Genomic DNA, 22,806 nt, shown 5'->3' with positions numbered 1-22,806 from the left:
TTTTGGGCGGAACAGAATTTGCAGCTGAGTTAACAGCACTCAAAAAGTGCCCTAGAGTATCTGAAGAGTGCGGATATAAAAGACAGAAGGATGACTAGGATGTATTAAGTCACAGTTCCAAAGCCAACCAAGCAGCCAACATGAAGTTCGCATTCGCCTTCGTCCTGATCGCCCTGTTCGCGGTGTTCGCCGTTTCCCAGGCTCTGCCCCAGCCTGAAGAGGCCGCCGCATCCAGCAACGATGGAGCCAGCGCCAATACCAAGATCGTGCTGGAGCTTACCCCAGAGGAGGCCGCCGCAGTCCAGGCAATGGGAGGCCGAGGATTTTGGGATAGTTTGTGGAAAACTGTCAAGAAGGTCATCACCGTCGGTTGTGATCTGATTGACTGTAAGAATCAACAGCAGTAATAATAAATACTGAGTAAAACATACAACAAAAAACTGGAATTTATTTCCCTACCTTCAGTCAGATGAACACATCATCCCCTCGGAGTGTATGACAATCTTCAACAAAAATAGTCGACAGAATCGAATATTTAACTATCTTATGTAGAGGTATTTGCCATCACATAGGTTCCACATTCTTCTTCTAGTAGGAACCGGACACATAATTAACCAAGTCTTGACTGACTACTCGGTTGCGTGGCTCTGAAGTAGCAATGAAAGCCTGTACAGGTCGGCATGTCCGCGCACCAAATAGATGGTCAAGTATCTTAAGTGAAAAGTGTAGGAGCAGAACTATGCATTATTCAACAAAATGCACATTATTTTGATAGACACCTTTGCGTAATCGGTAACAGGGTCTACCCAATCGTTGTGTACGTAAATTGTATTGATACGCTTTTACTTGGGTCTGTTAACTGGTAGCTTTACTGATCAAAGCCCCCGGATACCGATTCCGGTAGCTTAGTACAAGTGTTCGCCATACCATCCGACATCTGTTTTCAAGGCCTCTCATGCAAGGACTGGCAGCTCTCCACTCCTACCTAAATTGTATGCCCGTGCGCAGAATGCTTCTATACTGTTAAGAATAAGTGGCAGCCTAGACGACTATCATTTTGGAAATTAGATGGTAACATTTAGATAGTAATGTTAAAAAAAAAATCTAAACACAAAACAATTGCAGGGAAGTTTATGCAAATCTTGCTGAAGAAATAAGACAAGATTTTGGTTGTTATAATTTCTGTACTCAGCATTTATCAGTACTTAATGTTTGGTTTACACCAAGCATGAACAATTGGAACAATTATGCGATATATTTGAAATGTAAGTGTAAATTATTGAATGGGCTTTTTTCTTATGTACGACGTATGACAGACATGTGTAACAGATTTCAAACAGATTAGTCGGCAGGAATCGTTGTCGAGCGTCCCGCCAAAACAATATTGTTGTAAATGCGGCCCGCAGCTCGAATATGCTGCTCTACCCTGGTTCAGACAGCTGGTCATCTGGCAACGGCGATGACCTTCTTGACGCTCGTCCACAATTTTGAGAAATATCCCATCCCCCAGCGGCCTCCCATGGCTTCCACTGCAGCGGACTCTTCAATATTAGTGTTGGCGCTGGCTCCATCGTTGCTGGAAGCGGCGGCCTCCTCAGGCTGAGGCAGTGCCTGGGAGACGGCAAACACCGCGAACAGGGCGATCAGGACGAAGGCGAAGGTGAACTTCATGTTGGCTGCTTGGTTGGCTTCTGGGTTCAGACGTAAAGCTTTGGAGATATTCTTCCGTATTTTATATAATACCCAATGCTTAGATCATCTTGCTCGTGTGTTGTTAGCACAGCTGAATACCGTCTTCACGAAAACGAATGTTGCGGAAATGGTTCGTCTGCAAGTGAACGTGTAGAGTAGATGTTTGTCAAAATAATATCATGGAAGGAGAGCCATAGTTGTACACATAACATACGTTTGCTTCTTCTAACTCTCAAACTTGTAATTTGGTTTTGCCATTTTGCAAAGCACAAAAGCAGCAGTTTACTAATAATGGTGCAATTTGTAGTGGCACAGGAAAGGTAAATATATGAATATTTTAACACATAGCAATTGGAATATGTTTTATCTTAGCAATCACAACTATTTTTATCATAAAACACAACAAATTTACGAATAAAAATACATATTTTTGTGACTACTATTGAATTCTTGCATATTTTGATCTTAAAAAATGTATAAGCTTGAAAACAAAAATATTGACTAAAGTATTGGGTAAAGTATAAAGACCGTTATGAAATTCTTAGGTCTTTAGAAAAATACTGACATATTTCACAAAATAATAGAATTATTTTATCTTTAGCTAATAGTCGAACGTTTAAATGTCTCTTTTTAATGAGAAAATACCAACTGAATGTATGAACATTGTAAAGATGTCCAATTGAAGCTCTATTTTAGACTTAAAAAGAAAATTATGATTAACTCTTTGACAGATCCACGATTTTTAGAAAATGTACAAACCAATAATGAAATAATGGCAAAACGTTGAAAAAAGGAAATAATTTTGGCTTGATCTGCAAATCGTTGCTCAACACAAAAGATTATGTGCACAATGGGTTAAAATAATCAAAATATTATCCTTTTTGTATTAATCTTTACAAGGTCATCGTCGACCGTAGTTTGGAGACTCCTAGATGCATTAGATTTGAGCCTAACTTTAGGCTTCAACACCTGCTCTAGAATAAAATTAGCCGACTGAAATTGTTTCGTTCATTAAAAAAAGAAAACAACAATAAAATGTATGCTACGTACTGCACTTTATTTATTGAAAATAGTAAATTAATACTAACTATCTTTATCCCGTACAGCTGGTAAGCTGACAGCCAACGGCGATGACCGTTTTGACGCCACTCCACAATTTTTTCCAGAATCCACGACCTCCCATTGCCTCGACTGCGGCGGCTTCCTCCGGAGTAAGCTCCAGCACGATCTTGGTATTGGCGCTGGCTCCATCGTTGTTGGAGGCGGCGGCCTCCTCAGGCTGGGGCATAGCCTGGGAAACGGCGAACACCGCGAACAGAGCGATCAGGACAAAGGCGAATGCGAACTTCATGTTGGCTGCTTGGTTGGCTTCTGGATTCAGACGTAATGCTTTGGAGATATTCTTCCGCCTTTTATATAATACTCAATGCTCAGATCATCTTGCTCGTGTGTTATTAGCACAGCTGAATACCGTCTTCACGAAAAGGAATGTTGCGGAAATGGTTCGTCTGCAAGTGAACGTGTAGCGTAGATCTTCAGCAAAATATTGTCTCGGAAGGATAGCCACAGTTGTACAAATAATACACGTTGGCGGATTCTGGTCATCCAATTTTTTATCGCTGCCAGCAAAGGAAGTTCTGGTTGTTATTTGGCTCAGTCATTTTGGCCTTCAAAAGCACATGCATGTGTACTTTAAATATTGTGCGACACATGCAGCCTAATCCAAGCGTCCATCTTTACTCAGGAAACAAACCAGTTGTTTCGAGAGCATTCTGCTTCTTTGACACAATCGAACCACAAACTGTGGATCAGAATCGACTTATCTGTTCACTCGCTGGCGATGGAAAATTATATATCTCATAATAGTATCGCTTTGGCCAAACTAACCAAACAAAAAGTCAGTTTGAGAAATGGGTTATGAATTAAAAATAGAAGTTACTCTAATGAATAGTGTTGAGACGATGCAGTATGGTTCAGTCTTTAAAGACGAATTTTAAATGGACTTAATTCTCTAAACCAACCAAATAAGAAAACCAATCACTCTCAGATGGCTGGGGTCTAAATTCTGGACTGAGACATATTCTTACATATTCTTCCACTATTTATAGCTCTACTCAATCTGTTATTTGTTTGGCTCTTAACTCAGCTCAGCTGGTAAACACATTGCGGAAATACAAAGCACAGACTTTTTATATTTTCATCAAATAATAAAGGTACTAATGCTACATAGCCAAATAAATAATATGCATTTTATATAGCGTGGACTGTTGCTTCTTTGTTTCACATATCACTGTCTTTTTCTGACAATTCACTTATGCGACGTTAGCGTACTCTGTTTGTCGATTGTTTGTACTACTGTTGATTCGATTGAGGCATACGATACGAACAACAATTTTAGATCACTATGGGCTATACGATTACAATATTATGCAATGCAGTCCATAATGAATTAATCAGATTAATTATAATAGTGGACTAGTAGTGGAGGGTCCAGGAATCTGAACTTCGTTACTGAATCACCAATCAAGAAGAATATGTGAAAGATGACTGCTGTTGGATTTCTAGCACCTATCCGCCTGCAGATATGCAATCTGCATTTCTACTACGAACTGTAGTTTAAACCGAAGCAAAACCCTCATGGAAGATTGCTTCCCTTCAATAAGGAGCCATAATGTAATAATGAGACCATGTAACTAATCATTGCGAGAAGGGCATGGCAGTGATTAGGTTCGTGATTAGAAAAAGCAAATTGTTCGGAATAGAAATTTATTTCTCATCATCAGCAGCTTCAGATTCAGATTCAGAGTAGTTGTTCAATTTGCTTGAACGCTCCTTGACCATTCCTCACCTTCTCACCCTGGCTCTATCCCTCGCTTCCCTTCCCTCTCCCTCCTCCTCTCCCCTCCTCCGTTACCAGGTCTCATGGTACAGTCGTATGACTTAACAACATGCACGTCATGGCTTCAAGTTCCAAATAGACCGTGTCCCCATACGTAGGACTGACTAATCCTGACTGAAAGCCAAGCCCATAAGTGGTACAGGCAGGCCTTGACCGACAACGGTTGTTGAGCCAAAAAGAAGAAGAAGAAGAAGAAGAAGACGTTCGTCCTTCCTCTCGCCTCCCTTGGCCAAGTACCGGTGGCACTTACACCTCCTTCCGCCCCCTCCCCAACCAACTACAATATTATGACTTGATTGCATCGACTGTGGCAGCTTCTTCCGGGGTAAGCTCTAGCACGAGCTGGGTATTAGCTCCGTCAGTATTGGTAGCGGATGCAGCGGCGGCATCCTCAGGTTGTGGCCGTGTCTGGGATACATGAACATGAACATGAACTTCATGTTGGCTGCTGGATTATCTTTTGACTTCAGACTTAATGTGTCCTAAACATCCTTCCATTTAATCTATTACCCAATTGACGGCTTATATCACGTGTGTTGTTGACATAGAAACGTATATGGTACAAGTGGTTCATCTGCTAGAGTACGTGTGTAGTAGCATTATTTAAAGCTTTTATTAACTTTCTGAGATTGCAGAGCATTTGATCACTTGTTAAACCTTGTGTCGCAAATTGCATACTTTTAGGCGCACAAGATCCTCTCAAGCGCTGTTTGAAGTGAAGCATAAACGGGAATAAACGTGTTTGGCTGAAGTAAATATTACCGACCGATCGCTTTCCAGTCGATTGGTTGGTTGCGCCACACACCGAACAGATCAAAGTCGTTATAATTTTAAATGCCAAATAAGAAATTTAAATTATATTATCCAATCTAAGCTCATAGGAATGAGCCAGCAGCCGAAGTGATTTCTGTTATGACTATCACACCGCCTTGGATGAGTCCCGTGATAAAGTTATAACAACATGACTTAACAACATGCCCGTCACGGGTTCAAACACCTCGTGAACCAAGACCCCATATGCAGGACTGACAATCCTGCTAAAAGTACACCAATAAGTATCAAATACTCATGCTCAAGTCGGAGTGGGAGTTCCAAAAGCTCTGTATGCACTTGAGTGGCATATTTTATACACAATCTGTTTTATCATCTAGAACCTTCTAGAATTATGAAGGTCAGAAGGAGCTAAAGGTTGGTTCATCATGTAGGCAGTGAAGCCGAAAAGTATAGCTACCTTGGCGGATTGATTGGTTGGAACCAATTCGAGATAAGATTCACACACGCTTATTCCTCGTATAACATCTAGTATACATCAAAGAATAAGAAGATTTCCTCGAAGTGTTTTACAAAGATGTATATTGCCACAGCTGCAATATTGAAATTGGGTTACTACATTTTCCGGTCTACAAAATGTCAATATTTGCAGATATAATAAATATGTTCTGATTACGTCTGAGGTATCATAGTATCGGTAGAGTATTTTACAAAAAAAGTAGACCACTGCAAACGATCATACCGCTGTTTTAAATACAATTCGCGTGCCTGCTGAATAAACAGTTGATGCCAATGTATCGAAAACGCCTTTACGTCAAAGAAAGTACTTCCTATAAAAGGCACAAGCAGTGTCCTTCGCATGGCCGGGAGGTCGATGCAACTGGACAAACAGTGAAATAGTACGTGAAACATGAAAAAAAATATCAATACGCAGACCTCGCGTTCACTGGCACTTCGCAGCGGCAAATAATGGCACTAAAACTCAATGCAATCATTTTAAGCGAATTTTTATATGACACCCTAGCCAGCAAACCGGTTCAATATTCTATAGCTGTGTCTCGTCAAATTTTTGTAGACAAACATGATCCAAAAGCTCTACTCGAACATATTCGTAACGAGAACTAAGCAGGAATTGATAAAAATCGAAGATACACCTAAAAGCATGACTGCATGCATGTTATTGTCCGACACGGCGAAAATTCCGGACAACTGACGATAGGCAGCTCGCAAGATCGTAGATTTATTTTTGCAAAAAATGCAAAAACAAATGCCTGTAATATGATGTTCATAGAAAAAATTATGTCACTTAGTTTTTTTTCTACCGCAAACGCATTTATGCAAACGTTATTTATATGCTTCCAGCTATGCTAAGAATTAAAAATTAGGTATGCCCGTGATTGGACTTGTCTGATGATTGTATGGATGAACGCTCCGATACTTTCAAACCGAACGAGCATCATTCGACCGGTAGATGCTCGGTATCAACTTCTGTGATGTACATATTACGGCCCTCGAGAGCTTACAATGCAGCATGCGATGACTATGTGAAGGTTAAAATAAATAGGTTGTTATTGTGACTAATTTTAATTTTTACCTCTAAAACATGAATATACAGTTTCAATAATAGAAAGCTGTAGGTATTTTGAAGCATAAAGTTAGTATTTTACCAAAATGGGTTTAAACCTTAATTTGATAGCTTTTGTTAATTTCTGCACTTTACTATTTTATAAGCACTTATACAACATATTACGGTAATAAATAATAAAGACGCACAATAAACAAACACTTTAAAATTATACGTGCGGTGGCCGCGGACCAGCCGCACCGAGCACCCCTGCCGAGAGATCCTGCTCGATCGGCTCGCTAACACACTCTGATCGTGCAACGCTCGGCACCCACTAAGCCTCGCACGCTTAGTGAGTGCGATAGTGTACGCAACACACTGTCGTCATCCTGGACGTTGACCGGTGGCAGCACAACTGCCTCGGCAAGTCCAGGGGTCGGCACGGATGCCCACAACAGCTGTATAACCCTCAACAACGTTATTTGCAAAGCAATGTGGCCCGCAAACTGGAAAGCTTGGAGAGCCCTTTTCTAGAACAATCAGAATGTGTCGTTCAGTAGAATACAAGTGTTGTAGCGCCATATCAAAGCAGAAGAAGCCTTCGTACAAGTGTTTTACACAAATAAAAATTTCCACAGCTTCAATACTGGAATAGGACGAATACATTTTCCGGTCTACAACATATCAATATTTGGAGAAACAATCAAACAAGAGTTGTTTAGATTACGTCTACGTTATCGTAGTATCGGTCGTGTGGTTTACAAAAACAGGAAACGATCAGACCACTGTTTTGAAGGCCGTTTGAGTGCCTGCTGAATAAACAGTTGTTGCAAATGTATCGAAAATGCCTTTACGCCAAAGAAAGTACTTCCTATAAAAGGCACAAGTAGTGTCCTTGTTCATTAAGTCGCAAGCAAGACGCCAACCAAGCAGCCAACATGAAGTTCACCTTCGCCTTCGTCCTGATCGCTCTGTTCGCGGTTTTCGCCGTCTCCCAGGCACTGCCTCAGCCTGAGGAGGCCGCCGCTGCTTCCACTACCAATACTGATGGAGCTAGTGCTAACACCCAGCTCGTGCTGGAGCTTACCCCGGAGGAGGCCGCCGCAGTCGAGGCAATGGGAGGTCGTGGATTCTGGAAAAAGTTGTGGGGAGGCGTCAAAACGGCCATCACCGTTGGCTGCAAGCTGACGAACTGCTTGGGATGAGGATAGTTAGTGTAAAATTGTTATGTTTTGAATAAAAAATGTGTAGAATGTAGCGTACAAATTCGTGTGTTTTTGTTCAATCAAGAAATGAAGCAAAAAGTTTCTTTATTGAGAGTTGTGTTGGAAATTCATAATGGAATATTCACGTTTACTGATTGTCTTATACTTTCTATAGGCAACAATTCGAAGCATTTTACGTGGGAAGTTGTGCTTCATATAAACATTCGATTTCCAATTTATGAAAGATCTCAACAGCACAGTTCACACATGCAACCATTTTATGTGACGGGTAGCTCTTAATATTCTCAACATTTCAGTAGAAGTTTGTTGAAGAATATCGTTTGTTTCAATTTTGTTTAAGATAGCTGTATGTTTCGTTGGTAAACAACATTTTGTATTGAAAAATGTATTTTTGGGCTCTGAAATTCTTGATTTATAGCAATCCAGTTTATTGTGAATATTTTATGTTTTCGTGTGGGGCGTTTATAAAAAGCAAGTACCGTTTCGGTTCGCCGGCGAACGGTCTACCTCACCATCAATTTAAACATTTACGTTAAAAAGCTCACCCAAGTGAAACAAATCTCAAACTCTCAAACTAAAAGGAATCTAAAAAGATTTCGTTTAGCAGACGGTAAACGACTGATGCATTCTAAAAATTGCAAAAAAGGTGGAAGCGCCATCTGTTAGTGAGATAATCACACGATGAAGCTCTCCTCGCTTTGAAAGCCTTCTCCTTCTCTCTGTACTGTTGTATGAATTCGCGTAGAATTTATGCATCGCTAGAACTAGCGATCTAAGCCTGTCGCATAAGTGTTAAGAATCCTGGATAGAATACTCATGATAACGGACCTATGGCGCATTTTCTTCAGAAAAAAGCTAATGCAAATATCATAATTAGCCTATCAGAGTTTTCCTAGGCGAACGTACTAGGTGCATCTTTCAAAGCTCATTGCAGAGGAGACCGTGGACTTCCTTTTTCACTCTAAAAGAGAAGAGGGTTAGTGGATGAGAGAATGCACACGACATTATCCCTATTCGAGATGAAGACTATTTTAAACAACAGTTCAATTATACCTTGGATAGATTGATATTAAGCTTCAATAATAGAAAGCTATACGGATTTTGAAGCATGAAGTTAGTATTTTATCATCAAAATGAGATTTAAACGTTCATTCGATAGCTAAAGCTATCGTCAATATGACCCTTAACAACGTTATTTGCAATATTATCCGTGAACTGAAAAGTTTGGATACCCCTTTTCTAGAACAATCAGGTACAGGTCAGTAGGATACAGTTCTTGTAGTACCGTATCAAAGCAGAAGAAGCCATCGTACAAGTGTTTTACACAAATAGAAACTTCCACAGCTTCAATATTGGAATTGGTCGAATACATTTTCCGGTCTAGAAAATATCAATATTTGGAGAAACAATCAAACAAGAGTTGTTTTGCTTACGTCTACGCTATCGTAGTATCGGTCGTGTGGTTTACAAAAACAGGAGACCGCTGCAAACGATCAGATCACTGTTTTGAAGGCCATTTGAGTGCCTGCTGAATAAACAGTTGTTGCAAATGTATCGAAAATGCCTTTACCTCAAAGAAAGTACTTCCTATAAAAGGCACAAGGAGTGTCCTTGTTCATTAAGTCACAAGCAAGACGCCAACCAAGCAGCCAACATGAAGTTCACCTTCGCTTTCGTCCTGATCGCTCTGTTCGCGGTGTTCGCCGTCTCCCAGGCACTGCCTCAGCCTGAGGAGGCCGCCGCTGCTTCCACTACCAATACTGATGGAGCTAGTGCTAACACCCAGCTCGTGCTGGAGCTTACCCCGGAGGAGGCCGCCGCAGTCGAGGCAATGGGAGGTCGTGGATTCTGGAAAAAGTTGTGGGGAGGCGTCAAAACGGCCATCACCGTTGGCTGCAAGCTGACCAACTGTTTGGGATGAGGATAGTTAGTGTTAAATTGTTATGTTTTGAATAAATAATGGGTATTGTGTAGCGTACAAATTCGAGTGTTTTTTCTTTCAATTAAGAAATGAAGTAAACAGTTCAATCAGCTAGACAGCTTCTGTAAAATTGAGAGAATTAGAGCAAAAGCGATACGTGTTTTGTTCATTTCAAACAAAAACATTTCAATAGAAAATGCGAAATAGTAAAATCTTTCAGAACTATTGAAAAATTGTGCATTCAGATAAAGTCATGCTGTGAACTAAACTTCACATGTAGACAAATGAAATAAGCAAATCATAATAACTTCGGGTTTTACTCTGTTACTATGCATGCACTAGAGATAGATTACAATCTAAGCTAGTCGCATAAGTATTAGGAATCCTGAATGGAATACTCATGCTAACGGACCTATGACAGCTTTTCTTGACGAAAAACGCTTAAGCGAATATCATAATTAACCTATCAGAGTTGTCCTTAGCGAACGTACTAAGTGCATCTCTTAAAGCTCATTGCAGAGGAGACCAGAGCCTTTCATTTTCACTCTATAAGTGGAGAGGGTTAGTGGATGAGATAATGTACACACTATCACCACAGTTTTAGCGATACCATCATAGTCACATTCCTCAAATAAGAAAATTCTCCCAGCTATGCTAAGTGTTATCAATTTAGTATACCCATGATTGGATCTGTTTGATGACTTTATGGAGAAACGTCGATATGTTCTAACCAAACATACATCATCCGACTGGTGGATGCAAATGCTTTGGGTGTACTTCTTTGGCGTATTATATGAACAATTTACTAAAACCGAGTTGTTCAAACTACTGCCCTCGAGAGCCTCGACGCGATGACTATATTAATTTTTAAATAAATAGTTTGTTATGGAGACTTTTATAAACAACGGTTCAATGTTAATATTAAGTTTCAATAATAGAAAGCTATACGGATTTTGAAGCATAAAGTTAGTATGTTATCATCAAAATGATATTTAAACGTTCATTCGATAGCTAAAGTTATCATCAATATGGCCATTAACAACGTTATTTGCAAAACAATGTGGTCCATGAACTTAAAAGTTCGGAGAGCCCTTTTCTGGAACAATCAGGTACAGGTCAGTAGGATACAGTTCTTGTAGCACCGTATCAAAGCAGAAGACGCCTTCGTACAAGTGTTTTACACAAATAGAAACTTCCATAGCTTCAATATTGGAATTGGTCGAATACATTTTCCGGTCTACAAAATATCAATATTTGGAGAAACAATCAAACAAGAGTTGTTTTGATTACGTCTACGCTATGGTAGTATCGGCCGTGTGGTTTACAAAAACAGGAAACGATCAGACCACTGTTTTGAAGGCCATTTGAGTGCCTGCTGAATAAACAGTTGTTGCAAATGTATCGAAAATGCCTTTACGCCAAAGAAAGTACTTCCTATAAAAGGCACAAGTAGTGTCCTTGTTCATTAAGTCGCAAGCAAGACGCCAACCAAGCAGCCAACATGAAGTTCACCTTCGCCTTCGTCCTGATCGCTCTGTTCGCGGTGTTCGCCGTCTCCCAGGCACTGCCTCAGCCTGAGGAGGCCGCCGCTGCTTCCAGTACCAATACTGACGGAGCTAGTGCTAACACCCAGCTCGTGCTGGAGCTTACCCCGGAGGAGGCCGCCGCAGTCGAGGCAATGGGAGGTCGTGGATTCTGGAAAAAGTTGTGGGGAGGCGTCAAAACGGCCATCACCGTTGGCTGCAAGCTGACGAACTGCTTGGGATAAGATAGTTAGTGTAAAATTATTATGTTTTGAATAAACAATGGATATTATGTATCGTACAAATTGGAATGTTATTTTTTTTCAATAAGCAAAAAGTTTTTTTTATGAGAGTTGGGTCAGAAATTCATCATGGAATATTCACGATTATCGACCTATAAGACCTCTTCTGTAAGCAACAATTTGAAGCATAGTTGTTGTCCTTTTAAATATGTTACCTACATTTGAACGATCTTAACAGTACAATTCTCAAATGCAACTATTTTACATGACGGGTAGCTGCCATGCTACATGCTCAATAGTTCAGTGGAAGTATATTCAAGGATTTAAGGTTGGTTGAAATTTGTTACTGATAATAAAATTCCTAGCCGTTAAGCTGTAGCTGTAGGTTTCCTTAGTCCACAAAATTTTGTATCCCAAATTTTTTTGGGCTCTACAGTTCTTGATTTATTGCATTGCAGTTTATTGTGAATATTTCATGTTTTCGTATGGGACACTTATAAAAACAAGTACCGTGTCGGTTCGTTGGTGAAACTACTTCATCACCAATTTAAACCTTGACGGTAAAAAGCTTACCCAAGTGCCACAAATTCACTAAACGACCACTAAACGGGCCCTAACCGGCTCAAACTCTCAACCTAAAAGGAATCTAAAGCTAAAGGCTTCCTTTAGCAGACGGTAGACGACTGATGCATTCTAAAAATAGCATAAAAGCGGGTGGCGTCATCTATTGCTGCGAGAGCCACACGGTGAGGCTTTCCTCGCATTGAGAGCTTTTCCTTCCCTTTTTACTGTTGTGTGGTCTGTATGGTGTATGGTGTTAAAGCTTAATCTATGTCGCTTGGGCGGATTGATAAAATCAAAGAGTTTTTCCAGTTTTTAGACTAGATCGTCAAAAAAAGTGTGGCATACCATTTTTCTAAGCGTTGCAAAATAAATTTAACAGTGCAAAGCACACAAGAAAAACACTATTTACTATTTACTGTAACAATTCACTGTGTTTGAGTAAATTAAATAGGTTTGTCAATTATTACTAATAGTTGTTGTGGACAGACCGCTGCCTCATCCTGAGGGCTCACTGTTGACAGCAGGGCTGTCATCCTGTGACGTCCTCAGTGAGGATCGCGGCGCGAGAAGGACCAGCCGTCCTCTCCCTGCATTGCGTGTTATTGTGTGGTATTATTTATTATTGTAAACGGTTGAACATATACCAAAGATAGTGATAAAATATACATATTCTGTTTGTGCCGTATACATCGTCTCATGTTTCATTTGTGCGGACACAACAATAGTCAAATAACTTTAGTTTTGTTTTAGCTCAAGCTACCATTATGCATTCACATGTTAAGAAAACCATTACCCATTGTTTAGTGAATTACAACGAAAAGATTGTAATGAAGTTGCAAAACAAATTAAGCATCCAAGACCACTCTGTAATTGAAACGAAAGAGACCACTACCTCTTTATGCGCTAGATGCACGAAAAATCTCACAAACAAGCGAAACGCTCCCACTGTGCTTCCGTTCCTACACACTGTGGGATAATGATGATCCTGTACGTGGTCATATTAAACTATGGGTGACAGTTAAAATGCTCGCACTACGAGACACAGCATAAATGTAAGCAAGAATTTAAGGAAAAACGGGATGCTCATAAAGAAAGACACCATGTTTTGTTGTACTCTAACAATGTAAGATTTCTTGTTTACTGTACACACACCGAAACCCGGTTCAAAAAGTCCCTGATTTGCGCAAAATAATTCTGCCTTTGTCCAACACCGGTTTCATATTTACACACCACCCATCCCGAAGCACACGCACACAACGCAGCGAGGCGAATTACTGTCTGCAGCATGGTCGAGCACCACCACAAAGCGCAGCAGAAGAAGGCAGAGTGTGTGTTAGTTACTCTCTTACTCTCGAAGCGTGCGGATGTGTGCGGTGCCGTAAGCGCCTGTTTTCTCGCGTCGAGTGTTTTGTTTTTTTACCATTCTAACAACGGTGCTTCGTAAAGTGTTTGTGTGTGGAGGAAGCCGGAAAAGAAGGTGACAACCGGGAAAGCTGCTCGGAATCCGGACACATCCGGGTGGGACGTGTTGCATTGCCGTGTTTCGGAAGATTTTGGAAGAAGTGGCCTGATGTCAGCTGTTCCGCAGCAGCGTTGTTGTTGCGGGACCCTAGAATGGTGTCTGTGGCTGTGTGTGTGTGTGTGTGTGTGTGTGTGTGTGTGTGTGTGTGTGTGTGTGTGTGTGTGTGTGTGTGTATGTTTAATGTAGAATTTACATGCCGCCGGTACGTTCGGTTGACATAGAAAATGAAAGTGTGGGCATCGTAGCAGGCTGCCGTCCGTGTGTTGCTAAGGACGTTCCTAAGGTTGTGTGCGGAAAGTCCCGCTAGAAATGTTCTTCCAGCGGTCCAGGGTAGAAACAAGAAACAATCATGTTCTTGAAGAAGGCTTGTGCAAGCAGCAGGATCCGTGTGTTGAAGAACACACATACACACTTTGAGAACACACGATACAACGAAGCCCGGAAGCTCGAAAGGTTCTCTTGTGCGGCACAATGCAAATTGGTACGAGAAGTGTCAAATTTCGATGACAACACAACAAACGAGGAGCAACCTTCACCGCGGATCTCAGCTGACTTTGCGTGTGCGGGGTCGAGCAATAGCAATTTGATTAGATAATTAGTTCACTTACCGTTAACCGTATGCATGGAACGATCGCCGGTCCAGCCCTGTCCGTTTCCTCCGGCTGAAAGACACAGTAAAGACCGAAAGATAGGTTAGTAGTGCACACACAGGTGTCCCGGGGTTTAACCTCGCGCTAGAACCGCAGCAAAGGAAGCAAAGGATGCCGTGTACGTACGTACGTTTTCCAGGTCAAAGGGTAAAGAAGAGGAAAACGCGCGCGGCGACATGCTTGCCCGTGCCAGTGCTTTTGCTTGCTGGAAGAAGAAAAGCCCACGCTCCTCTTCGGTGTTTGATAACGCGCCACCATCGCCAAAATCTCTTCTCAAGCGCTCGACACACACGCACGCACACACACAACCACACGAAAACGAAAGAACGGTACTGTCAGCGAGCGAGCGTGTGCGCGCGCGCGCATCTCGTCTCTCTCTGTCTGTCTCTCTAACACTGTTACCCACACACACACACACACACATACACACACCGGGCTGCACAGGGGAGGGCTCGGCTGTGCAGGAACACACACTACAGGTGAATTTGTTGCCTGCACGGCAACAACAACAACAACAAAACAAACAATGGCAGCATGCCACGAGATTTTCCGACCACAGGCGGGCTTGCGACGCGCCAGGGCAGGCTAAAATTGAATATCTAATTGTCAAAAAATGACTGACGGTGGTTCTTTCCAATTGGAGAAAGGTGTGCGTCTTCGGTGCGTGTTTTGGTAAAGAGAAAATGGTGCGGAAAAGCTCCGATAGGGAAGCCCCCAATTTGTTGTTTATTTTCTTTGTGATAATAGGACGGGGTTATTTATTTGCATCCTCCCTCTCCTAAATGTGTAGCTATGGTGTTGCATTTTTTTCCACACGCACTGTCCTTTTGGGAAAATGGCATCAAAGCTTTCCCCCTCCCATGTCGTACTTGCAAGCAGCGCGAAAAGCGAACATGGCATAGAAAATGTCTACAGCTTCTCCTTCTCCTGTTGGAAGATGAGCATTCATCCTCGCGCACACGACGACGGCGGGGTAAACGCATACCAATGCACACAGTGGTGGCGTTGGTGGGCTGCATATCGGTGTGCAAGTGTACAGCAGTGTGCACTGGAGGGCAAAGATGAGCACAGAGCATCGGCGAACGTCGTCTTCGTGCACCAGAAAGAAGGACAAAAAGTGATAGTTTTGAACTTGAACCATTAAAAAAACGGTGGTAACACTCACCCACTCACGGTATTGGGCGATGTTTGTTCGTCTAGCGTAGTTGGAAGTCCTTTGCCAGCCCGGTGAAAAGTAGAGCTTGATTCCACATTGGTTATAACATTGGTTGGATTAGAATTTTATGAAAAAAAAAAAACGGAAATTATGTGTTTGATAAGGACACTCTTATAATTTTGTAAAGAATCATTTCTTATTGATAATAATAGGTTTCGTAATGTCTAGGGAATTAAAGAAGAGCCTTTTCTTAACATGTTACTGGGTTTTCCAGAGTTTCTCATAGTTGTGGAACACTTCCTTGACTCTTTCTTATGGGGAATGAACTTCATGTGATAAAATAGGAATCTACGACAGTCTTTTTGGACAAGCCCCTTGGAAATGCAATTGGATTTATCCAACAAGAGATACTGTAGAGTCAAATTCACATTACATTGTTCATTTCTTATAAGAAAGAGTGAATAAAGTGTCCCACAGCTATGCGAACTCCTAGGAAATCCCAGTAATTCCTGCTAAAAATTAGCCTTCTGGGATAAGGAGCAAAGCAAACTCATTAGAACCATTCTAAAGTTGTTACAGAACATATTTAGTACAAAAAACTATCGCCTGCCTTTATAACTGACCTCGACGAAACGATTATTTCCCCCATTTTAGTAACAATATGTCCGGTGAAGTATTACTACAATTCCTGTTAGTTTAGCAAGTGATGACGAAATAGATTTTTTTCGGAATTCGGTACATTCGGATGCAACGAAACCATCGATCGCGTATCGGCCGCCAATGGCCAACATGTAAGCGCGTCAATGGAAACATACTAGTTGTGTTCATATATACACAAGGCGCGCTCATAACAGGTAGAATTAGGTGCGTGAGTGCGTCGTGTACAGTGTAGTTGTGTTGTGTAGTGTGTAGTATATTGAGCCAGCCTGAAGTGTGAATTTTGTGATATAAAGAAAAGCATCCAAGTGAGTTTAATCCGGAGAAGTGTGAACGACGAGACAGAATTGTCTGGCTCCTGGGTCAACACGCGGGAACAGCTGCCCATCCAAAACGACCGTCAGCCAGCGCTCGAGCCAGCCCAGACATCTAGCTTATAGTTTGTAAAAATGGTAAAATCCTTCACTTCTTCTCTTTCTACATAATTTTAATCCACTTTGTCATATTTTAGCATTAAAAACACGAAGCCTGCTTTCTTTCCGAACGACATTGCCGCAAACTCACTGTGACATCATCCATCAATGAAGTCGATAGCCTTCGGGCCATCGACCCTCTAGCCCTGTCTCCCACACTGGTGGATTGGACAAAAAAGTTCCGTTTGATGGCGTACAGTTTGTTTGTCTGAAGTCCTCCCGCACCAGCCAGCCGCGACTCGCGACAATCAATAACCAAATTTGCATCTAAATTAGATAAAGCGTATGTTTTGCTTCTTGGCCCGAGCGTGCGTGCGAGCAGGTTGTTTAGCTTCTTACTCATTCCGCAAGACAAGACACGGCCTGACGCGGCGCTGACAACAGCGTGTGTGGTGTCACGAGTCACAGCACAAAAAGAGCGTCCCCACACTTCCACAGGGAAACGTGCGAGAGGGCCACAAGACACTTTTGCAGCCACCGCGCTGGCTGGCACAAGACGCTCGGGGAATTCAATTTGAGTGGCGGTATGAAAATTCACACAACTTTACCCCAACGTTGTCCTGCCTGTATGTGTCCCCAGTGTCAGTCTGCAGGACTGGTGTGGTAGGGCGGTGGTCTTTACCGTAGCATTAAGTGCGCTAATTCTATTATCAGACAGGGAGAAGTCACCGTTTCGGCCGTCTTTAATGCATTTCACACTTGTCGTAATGGTTGTGCGAATGGAGACACTCTCTGGCTGTGGTTGCTTTTAACATGCTTGACGTTTATTGTAACATTCAATAAGGCTTAAAGCTTAAACAGGACCCGGAACCTGTTGAATCAGCTCGATATGTATGTTAATTACCGCCATCGGCAGCTCATAGCTTTAAATTGTTGAACCACTTTACCTTTGTTTTTACATCTCCAGTTCATTACTGTACCTTCAACCTCTTTCCTTTGCTCTCTCTCTCTCTCTGTCTAACTGTTCCCATTTCTATTCGGAGATTGCGCCCGCTTATCAGACCCTTCTTATCGTGTGCCGGACATGAGTTGCGGATGGAAATAGATGGCAGCAGAACATGAACACCATTAGGACGTCGTCCTGCTTTTTTACCGCCCTAATAACCGGGGTGCTCAGGTAGAGCGTGTCGCTTTTCCGGTTTCATTGCCTTCCATCGGTCGCCACGGGAAAGCCACCACCTGAAGTCAGACAGGGGGGCGTCCTACGTCATCGAAGCCTCAGCACCCGATATATACCTGGACGGTGTAGTAATCAAATTACATTCCGGTTCGGCCAGAATAATGATTTGCCATCGTCTCCGTCGGGCCGTGTGTGTGTGTGTGTGTTGGGAGGCCGCGAACCACCGGTATCGATTGTTCGCTAACTAACGGGACCAAAGTGGTTGCGCGCGCGGTGGTGTGATGATGAGTCAGGCTCGCTCTCCCATGGCTCCGGACTCAATCCAATCCATGGCCGGGATGGATGCATGGCAAGCAAACACAAACACATACAAAGGTTTAGAGCCAGCAATCAGCTGCACTTCAGCAATCCCTTGCAATGGTAGAACCTGTCTAGAAGAGGAGGCTCGGAGGAGGCTAAGACTTCACTTCCTTCTTCCTTCAGGCAGACGAGCAAGCGCGCGCGGGTCTAATAGCGGCAAACTGGCAGATGGAAAAGAAACCATTCACCCCGCTTCCCCCCCCTCCCCCCACACCAGTCAGGCTTAACCAGTTTTGAGCAAATTTGCCGTGGTTGCTTCTTCGATCGCTCTTGCCTGTGCTGTGTTTGTGTTTGAGCGAGTGGAACGGCCACGCGTATCGTTGCATTCTATCGTTCTTAACCGTGAGTGCGCACACACCACCGCAAAACGTTAGTAGGAACACCCCGGCTAGGTACTGTTGTGGGTTCTGTGTGTTCTTTTTGGTTTCGCATTTTCGCGCACCGTGTGCTGGTTTTATTTTTGCGTGGTTCGGCACTAGCGGCAACGACCTGCCGCGCGCGCACTGGGATAGAATTGCAGAAGGCGAAGGCACCGTGGCACAAGCTGAGAATATGTGGGTATGGGACGACCCAGGCCCCCGACGAAGCCTTAATGGAGTTTGTGGGTTTTGTCTGCACGGTTACAGCGCAACATTTTGCGACCTGCGTCAGATGGTGTGAGCGGTGTTGGTTGTTGTCCTCTGGTATTTCGCAATACAAATGGAGAATTGGTGTATGCAGCCAGGTACAGATATTAATGGTACAATGACTCATGACATCGTGATGCGGTGGTTGCTGTCCATCTCCAAAAAGAACCTCATGCAAGTCACTAAAACGAACCACTGTTAAGCGAAAGATGCTGTGCGGATTGCATAACCTGCAGGCGTTTATAGGTGCTTGCATTCGTATGTACGTAACGGACGAAATGTGACGCACTAATATCTGTGCCAATCTGTCACAATTATGCTGCTCCAGCATACATTAAATAGAAAGTACGAACAAAGCGCTGCATCAAAACCAGTCTTGCCCGCGAGTGTGACGATCGACATTAATCAAGACACACGCGCACGCGACCCCGCTCTCTCGATTTGCGCTCGACGAGGAAGTGCACACGGTACCTACTGCAAATTAAATCATCTCCCATCATCATAATCAACAGCTTCGTTGTGACCGGTTCGTCTTTGGATTGCATCTCGGCTAGCGGACATAAAAGTGCATTCATCCGTGTCCGTCACATCACTCGCTGCTTGATTGGTTAGCGAAGAAACAGGCAAGCGTGCAAGCGACGAACCCGGCCCGAATGATTTGTGTCCTCTCTCCGTCGAACCAGATCACACCGCAAACCTGATCCGCATTAGATTGCTGTGAATGCGCTGTAAAGGTGTAAACAGAAAAGCGCCAGATTCCTCATGCCCATGCTCTCTCGACGCCTGCTGGATGCGATAAAGTGTCGCTTGTAAAACGGCCGCGGTGTGTCGTCTTCCTTCGCCAACTTGCCTGTGCCTGGTCGCTCTCTTCCTGGTGATTAAGTAAGAGCGCCATGGGTAGACAGGTGCCGTGCGACACACACACACACACACACAACCGGAAAAGGGCCCCCGTTGTGATGATTGGTAAAAAGAAGGGAGGAAAATGGAAGAAAAAAGAAAGTCGCCCTGTGGAAACATTGCATCATCATCATTGACATGTTTGATAAATCGTTCGTGAAAAGTGCATTTAATCGGTCCGTGGTTGTGTTGGTCCGTTTGCATTATTACCTTTTCTGCTGCAATGGTTTGCGCTTTTCATTTCGATTCGGCTGTTTGCTGTCCTGTTTGTGCATTTCGGTACTGAATGAATCATTCACCAACAACCGACCGGAAGGGCATCATCGGCAGCTCATTAATGTTGACCTTTTAGCCTTCCGCTGCGCAGAGTGGCTGACTGCAGAGCAGAATGCAAAGAGAGAGAAGAGGTTGTATGCTCACCCATTTTCACCCACGAATGCTTTTCTGTTATTTAAAAAAGAGGTTGACGCATACACGTTCCATATCGATTTGGTGTATCCTCCCGAGGCCAGTGGTTGTGTGGTGCTTGTTGTTTTATTTTCGGAGCCATTTATGCTGGCTCAGCAAATTAATCTCGAACCATTTGTTTGAATAATGTAGCACGAAAGCTGCCCTGGATGGAAATTAAAATGGATTTTTCCCCCGAAAGACGCACGCAGCAGGTCATGTATGCAAAATCATTTATTGCGAACGGCACTGGGCGGGGGGAAAAGAAGTGCCATCGTTGCAGATTTTATGTTTTAAACCTGGTCAGCTTTATAGACGACGAAAAAAAAAACAAAAAAAAAAAACACGTTACGTATCGATTGTTTTAACCTTTTCGTGTGTGGAGTGTAATACAATACGAATCCAATAGTGTTCCGAGTGGCATTTTTTTGTGTATGATACTGTCCACTGCTAACGCTACCGCGCATACGACACCAAGGGCTTCTTACAAGTGTCCACCATCAACCTTGACCAACCGTTTGTGTGTGTGTGTGAGTGTGTATTTGTCATTTGAAAGGGGAATAGTAAGGGGCAATTCCAAGCAAGAATTGTAATGCAAAACCCAATAGACCGTAACGCACAGCTCGAATCGAAGCGTGTGTTGTTCAATGTCAATGCTTCGATCTTTGGGCGATTGTTCCGACTGTTCGTAGGAGTTGGATCATTCTGGAATAAGAAGAGAAGCTCTTGGCTGAAGTGGAATTATATATATTTCTTATCATTAATGATTGCAGTCCTGGGCGCGTACGTGTCTCTATTTGCTGATGTGGAAAAGAGGCGAGACCTTTGGACCCTTTTTGGGCAGAAATGGCCACCAGAAGTAGTAATGAGATACGTGACAGCTGACTGACCGACAAGTGGTTGATTGTACAGGAGGCATGAAAAGAAAAACAAGCTCCCAGCGGACATTTCCATCCTTCGGGCGAACGTTTCCTCAACTCGAAGTGGAAGTGATGAGATAGACTTTGGGAAGTAGTTCTTTAGGTCCTAATGATCTTGGGGAATTGGATTGCGTGACGGTGGTGTAGTGTACTACCGCTGACTGCAAGATGAGCCCCGTTGGTTAGAAGTAACTAATTGATGTGGCTTTTTATCAGGAAATGCTGTATTTAGCTTGATGTTGATAAAGCTCTTTATGTGTGTTGCATGTCATGGCAAAAAATGTCCGCTTTTTTGCGGTAGAATTTACTTCATAAGTTTCCGTTATTAAGCCAATTCATTCAACATGCACTCCCGGTTTTCTGTCGCGACAGAGCATAAAAGAGCGCTGGAGGGAGCATACAAATGCTTCACATTCCTCAGAATAGATAGCGGAATAGCGGGTTTGGGAATGGAATGCAATAAAATGATCCCAACCCCAACCTCCAGCCAAGGACGCAAGCGACGACGGACTGTCAATTGGGCCTTTTCCCCATATAATGACGTCGTCCTCCTCCTGCTCGGAGATGCTTTGTGGCAATTTTATGACTGTGTAAAGCGATCTTGTCTTCTTTCGCTAAACCCGCCGGATAACAGCACTTGTTCGAAAGCGATGCTTTCGGAATGCTGGCCGTCGTTGCCCGCGTGAATATCGAAATCAATCACCGTCATCTAAAAAACGAGCTCCCGAGCGGGTCTGCAGGGGAATGCAAAGACCCCCCTCCGTTACTTTGTCGACTGGCAAAAAGAGGCCGCTCAATGGGCAGTGTAAGCGGCAGGCTTCGGCTACTCATTTTGTGGCTAATTTACCTCGCTTAAAGTGACACCGGTGGAGAAATTGCCCCTACCCCCTAGCGGTGGTGTGTTCCTCCAAATCCAAAGAAAGAGTCTGTGCAAACTAAAGAGAGACACACGAGAGCCTTCTCATCACATATGCATATAAGACAAAAACCGGCTCCGAGTGAGTGTTTTTTGGAGATGGAAAGGGGGGAAGTTTTTAATCTCCTTCAGAGACGGCGCCCAGCGGCAGCCGTCACCTGTCCAACCAAGGAGAAGGAGGAATGGTTTTTTGTTTTTGCAGAAAGCGTCACCGATCTGTCTTTGGACCATTGGGACGAGATTGGCACCCCCGGGGGAGAGGGTTTGCAGAAAGAAATAACACAAAACGATCAACTCAATGACACGGAAGTTAGCTGCCTTCTACCAGTTTTTTCCTCCGCCTCCAATGGCACACAGAAGCTCGCTTGGTGTGTCGGTTGCTTGAAGCGTTACTTTTTCCCTGTGACGCACTCTGCCCAAACGACTTTCCATTTCTGGATGCTTAATGCCGCTGTGTGAGTGAGGGGTTTTTTTTCTGCCAAACGTATTCAAACCCCACAAGTCGGAGGATCTTCATCGTGAAGCAGAAGAAAGTGTGCACATCGTTAACTCTTCCGTAGTATCATCCCGTAGCATCATCACCTTCGAGCTGATGATACACCCAGTGTCCATTACACTGGGCGCGCAAAAAGCAGGGAATAAAGCTTGAAGACTACG

General features: G+C 43.2%; 7 protein-coding genes across 15 annotated transcripts in view; 5 read left to right on the top strand and 2 right to left on the bottom strand.

Annotated features, from left to right (window-relative positions):
* The window catches only part of LOC120908831 (supervillin), a 192,768-nt gene that overhangs the window by 77,611 nt on the left and 92,351 nt on the right, over positions 1–22,806 (top strand). The window lies entirely within an intron of this gene.
* LOC120908838 lies at positions 110–440 on the top strand. The gene has a single exon (XM_040320284.1). It carries the CDS (start codon positions 141–143, stop codon positions 405–407), a length of 267 nt encoding a protein of 88 aa, XP_040176218.1. The 5' UTR covers positions 110–140; the 3' UTR covers positions 408–440.
* Positions 1,212–1,824, bottom strand: LOC120908842. The gene has a single exon (XM_040320288.1). It carries the CDS (start codon positions 1,669–1,671, stop codon positions 1,444–1,446), a length of 228 nt encoding a protein of 75 aa, XP_040176222.1. The 5' UTR covers positions 1,672–1,824; the 3' UTR covers positions 1,212–1,443.
* On the bottom strand, positions 2,731–3,839 carry LOC120908840. The gene has a single exon (XM_040320286.1). It carries the CDS (start codon positions 3,041–3,043, stop codon positions 2,786–2,788), a length of 258 nt encoding a protein of 85 aa, XP_040176220.1. The 5' UTR covers positions 3,044–3,839; the 3' UTR covers positions 2,731–2,785.
* LOC120908837 lies at positions 7,821–8,192 on the top strand. The gene has a single exon (XM_040320283.1). The coding sequence runs from the start codon at positions 7,865–7,867 to the stop codon at positions 8,129–8,131; it is 267 nt and encodes an 88-aa protein (XP_040176217.1). The 5' UTR covers positions 7,821–7,864; the 3' UTR covers positions 8,132–8,192.
* Positions 9,753–10,134, top strand: LOC120908836. The gene has a single exon (XM_040320282.1). The coding sequence runs from the start codon at positions 9,807–9,809 to the stop codon at positions 10,071–10,073; it is 267 nt and encodes an 88-aa protein (XP_040176216.1). The 5' UTR covers positions 9,753–9,806; the 3' UTR covers positions 10,074–10,134.
* LOC120908839 lies at positions 11,528–11,902 on the top strand. The gene has a single exon (XM_040320285.1). It carries the CDS (start codon positions 11,575–11,577, stop codon positions 11,839–11,841), a length of 267 nt encoding a protein of 88 aa, XP_040176219.1. The 5' UTR covers positions 11,528–11,574; the 3' UTR covers positions 11,842–11,902.

This window comes from Anopheles arabiensis, chromosome 2 (assembly GCF_016920715.1).
Source record: "Anopheles arabiensis isolate DONGOLA chromosome 2, AaraD3, whole genome shotgun sequence".
NCBI classification, from domain to species: Eukaryota; Metazoa; Arthropoda; class Insecta; order Diptera; family Culicidae; genus Anopheles; species Anopheles arabiensis.
The sequence above is the reverse complement of the archived record's forward strand: the minus strand, read 5'-3'. Positions and strand labels throughout refer to the sequence as shown.

Bases quoted from the DNA above. Each gene is read 5' to 3' on its own strand.
- LOC120908838 (XM_040320284.1), top strand. From the start codon at position 141: ATGAAGTTCGCATTCGCCTTCGTCCTGATCGCCCTGTTCGCGGTGTTC.
- LOC120908842 (XM_040320288.1), bottom strand. From the start codon at position 1,671: ATGAAGTTCACCTTCGCCTTCGTCCTGATCGCCCTGTTCGCGGTGTTT.
- LOC120908840 (XM_040320286.1), bottom strand. From the start codon at position 3,043: ATGAAGTTCGCATTCGCCTTTGTCCTGATCGCTCTGTTCGCGGTGTTC.
- LOC120908837 (XM_040320283.1), top strand. From the start codon at position 7,865: ATGAAGTTCACCTTCGCCTTCGTCCTGATCGCTCTGTTCGCGGTTTTC.
- LOC120908836 (XM_040320282.1), top strand. From the start codon at position 9,807: ATGAAGTTCACCTTCGCTTTCGTCCTGATCGCTCTGTTCGCGGTGTTC.
- LOC120908839 (XM_040320285.1), top strand. From the start codon at position 11,575: ATGAAGTTCACCTTCGCCTTCGTCCTGATCGCTCTGTTCGCGGTGTTC.